This window comes from Zeugodacus cucurbitae, chromosome Y (genome assembly GCF_028554725.1).
Source record: "Zeugodacus cucurbitae isolate PBARC_wt_2022May chromosome Y, idZeuCucr1.2, whole genome shotgun sequence".
Lineage (NCBI taxonomy): Eukaryota > Metazoa > Arthropoda > Insecta > Diptera > Tephritidae > Zeugodacus > Zeugodacus cucurbitae.
Window position 1 is genome coordinate 7,896,613 of NC_071673.1, and position 3,931 is coordinate 7,900,543.

Here is a 3,931-nt window from a genome sequence, read left to right on the forward strand (position 1 = left end):
AAAAACAAAATTGTACGGTGGTACAAAACAATAAAACCAAAACAAAGAGCTGAAGTCAAGGCTAGTGCTTAATTATTATTTAAAATTCTAAGAGAAAAATGTATTAACTTGAAAAAGAAGTCCGCAATGGCGGAATTAAACAACAATAGTACAAAAAAGTCGTCTATAAAGAATTTTTATCACTTTTCTAACCAACAAAAAAGTTGGCAAAATGGCGAACTTTTTGTAACAAAACATATAATTTTAATTATAAATATGCATTATTATATTAGATCATTTTATAAATGAAGATTTTAAGAATTACGTCCATTGTGATATTTTATCTGCACATTATTCAATTTGGTTCACTATGTTTCACATTTCGGTTTTCCATTTGACAATTCTTCTGTTGCCTATTCCCATTCGTGGGTCGTGAACGCTTCAGTCTGTCGTAATCTTGTCTTCTATCATTCTTGAGTAACATCAAAGCTATAAAATACATTTAGTATTGTTGCAAAGAAAGGTATAATATATTTACGCATCATCACTCTTGGTTGCACGTGTATAGATCACCTGGGAATGGTGATGCGCGGCCTGTTTAATCAGACCTTTGTCAGGTAATTCCACAAGCGCTCTTTTGGCGAGTGAACCACGAATCTCCAAACGTTCAGATACCACCGAAGGAGTGATAAGTTTGTATTGTAGCACTTGTATAGTTTTCCTTGTATAGTTTTTCATAGGTGACTTTATCGAAAAGAATTTAATTGTTCAACTTGTCCCTGACTTTGCCTTTGGACCATTTCTTTTTCTTGGCTTTACCGCCACCACTTCCCTCCTTCTTCTTTTGTGTCTGCCAAATGTTATAAAAAATGCGGACTTTCACAGCTCTCTCTCGAATAAAAGAGTTTCGTATCATATTATCTTTGACGCAAGATCACAGCAGATCACAGCGGACGTGATCGCTATTTAATCTTTTATATTTTTATCCGGCCATTGCAATTATTTCTTTGTGGTCATACTAGTAATTTAATGAAGTTCATTTGTAATCATTTCATATATAAACGCGATGTTTTAATCAACAAGTGGTGCCAGAAGTGAGATTTCGGGATTAAAGTGCGATTTTGCGTGAATCATTTGCGATTTAAAGTGAACATTTTTGATACATTTTAAACGCGTTAATTTCTACAAGTGATTGCAGTACTCAAATCGCATAACGGAGGAGTGGGACAGCTTGGCTGTCGAAAGGAGCGCTAGCAACAAGGCGCAGCGTCGGCGAGCAGTAACAGCACCAGCAATAGTAGCAGTAGCAGCAGTATTAGCAGCAGCATCATCGTCAGTAACAGCAGCAGCAGCAGCAGTAACGGTGGGCATATATAGTGTGTGCGGTAAAGTACAGTACATCGTTGGAGGTGGCGTTACATTTCATTGGAGAAACAGCTATGTCTTTTGATATACAACTGTAAATTTTTTGAATAACGTAAAATAAGTTATTGAATATTTTTGTAATTTTTTTTTTAATTTATAGGCGAATATCGCAACAATCTTTTATTGATGAAAATACGTTAAAAATTCTTACGTGAGATATACATATATATAATTATATAAGAAAGTTAAATGCGGATATGCGGATATTGTAATAAAATTCGATTTACAGAAAATATTTCTCTCTAAAAACTTTATGCGGAAAAGTTAAAACGAATATTGTAATGAAATTCTTTAAACATAAAAATTATTAAAATTTTTCACAAAATATAAATGCGGATGTTGTAATAAAATTCGAGTTATAGAAAGTATTTTACTTCAAAAACTGTATGCGAATGATTAAAAGGAATATTGTAATAAAATTCGTTTAACAAACAAGTTATTAAAATTGTACACGGAAATTGTAAACGAGGATATTACGATCGAATTGAATAACATAAAAATTATCAGAATTGTATGCGGAAAAAGTGAATATTGTAACGCAAGCTAAAAGGAAATTTTATTATTAAAATTAAAATCTTTACAATATTAACGATTTTTTGTACAACATTATAAAATATGAACCGCAACGAAATTTTTGAGCTGACTGTTGACGGTCTGAAGGAAAGGTTAGGCGATTTAGGGCAATCAACTATTTAACGGAAAGCGACACTACAAGACAGACGATGGTGCATTTCGGCCTGCCTGTGAGTGACGGTTCCGAAACTGATGTGGAAGAGGTAGCAAGCCAACGGAGTGTTCGTGAGGTTAGGGTCGAATACCACAACTTTACTCTCCGAGATGTCTAAGACTCAATGACTTCGTTTAAAGGAACAGGTTGTCCAAGTTTCGAACAATGGCCTTAGGATTTTGAGGCAAACGCATCAGCAGTGCGTTGGAACAAGCTGCAGAAATTCATCTACGCAAAACAACTGTTGAAGAGTGCGGCAAAGATTTTCATAAGAAGCCAAAGAGGAATAAGCAGTTGGAGTTCACTAAAACTAGCGCTGCGGCAGGAATTTGGTATAGCATTATCATCGATTGAAGTACACCGTACTTTACGTAGTCGTCGGAAGCGACATGGGGAACTACTTCGATAATATTTATACGTTTTAATGGAGTTGGGGAAACCGATAGGGCTAGATGACGCAAGCCTAATAGAATATTTCATCGAAGGCATACCGGACTCAAGGTCGAACAAAAGCAACCTATACCAGGTGAAAACTATAAGGGATTGGAGGAGCAGATGAAGGTAGGTGAAGACGAAAAGTTTCGTTACAGCCAGTCACAACCCGTGAATGGGAAACAGGAGAAGGCATCGTCGCCAAACAAGGATTTCCAGAAAGCAGTTCTATTTAGCAGGGAATGTCCACGTAATAAGACATCGTTTTACAATTGCGGTAAAGAGGGTCATAATGCAGTTAACTGTAAGGCAGGAATTAAATCTCCTAAATCGGAACGAAGCAGTGGCAATAATATGACGGATGAAGGAGAAATCGTAAAATCGAAGAAGCGTAGTAGATTGATTTTTAAGGATGTAAGTTTCAACGGAAAATCTGCGTCGGTATTAATCGACACAGGTAGCGACTTATGTATTATATGTTACGATACGTTAAACATACCTAGTGTGGATGTTGACTTAAGTAGTGGAGAGCGACAGTTGATGGGTATCGGTACCATCAAACTTACAACAATAGGTAGCTTTACCACATCCATCGAGATAGACAACATAAAGTTGGAAGTAAAATTTCACGTAGCAGATGATACCCCAGTATATGAAATTCCCAGACGGATGTCATATACCGATAGACAAGAAGTGGATGAACAAGTTAAAGAGTGGTTGAAGGATGGCATCATTAATTATGCGTCACCAGTGGTGTTAGTTTCGAAGACAGATGGAAAGAAACGTTTGTGTTGCGATCATCGGCGATTAAACTCAAAGATAGTTCGCGATAAGTTCCCGAAGCCAAATATCGACACTGTTATCGAAATGTTACAGGGTGCTAATGTTTTTACGACACTAGATCTTAGGAATTAATTTTTCCATGTCCCAGTGGAGCCTACCTCAAGGAAGTACACCGCATTCGTTACATACAATGGGCAATATGAATTTCAATACGTGCCTTTTGGTATATCGAATTCGCCGGCAGTTTTTTCAAGATTTATTTTAGCAGTATTTAGAGATCTTATACAAGACGATACTGTGGTGGCTTACATGGACGATTTAGTTATTCCCTCCAAGGATTACATCGAAGGCGTACACAGTTTGGAACGAGTTCTACGAAGGGCTGAAGAATATGGTTAGCGGATGAAATGGGACAAATGTCAGTTTCTTATAAGTAAAATAGACTTTCTAGGCTATGCTATAGTAGACGGTTCGATAACACCATCTGATGCAAAAACGAAAGCGATTAGGAATTTCCCATTGCCACATGACCAGAAGGCTTTGCAGAGATTCCTGGGGTTGGCATCATACTTTAGAAGATTTGTC

At 36.8% G+C, this 3,931-nt stretch overlaps 1 protein-coding gene and 1 pseudogene across 1 annotated transcript; one reads left to right on the forward strand and one right to left on the reverse strand.

Moving 5' to 3' along the window:
* Window positions 1–511: 511 nt before the first annotated feature.
* On the reverse strand, window positions 512–895 carry LOC128923491 (40S ribosomal protein S25-like; annotated as a pseudogene).
* A 1,791-nt stretch (window positions 896–2,686) lies between these two features.
* Window positions 2,687–3,478, forward strand: LOC128923492 (uncharacterized). Its single transcript, XM_054235750.1, has one exon. The coding sequence runs from the start codon at window positions 2,687–2,689 to the stop codon at window positions 3,476–3,478; it is 792 nt and encodes a 263-aa protein (XP_054091725.1).
* Window positions 3,479–3,931: the final 453 nt, after the last annotated feature.

What these genes read in the sequence shown, in the direction of transcription:
- LOC128923492 (XM_054235750.1), top strand. Translation starts at nt 2,687, where the DNA reads ATGAAGGTAGGTGAAGACGAAAAGTTTCGTTACAGCCAGTCACAACCC.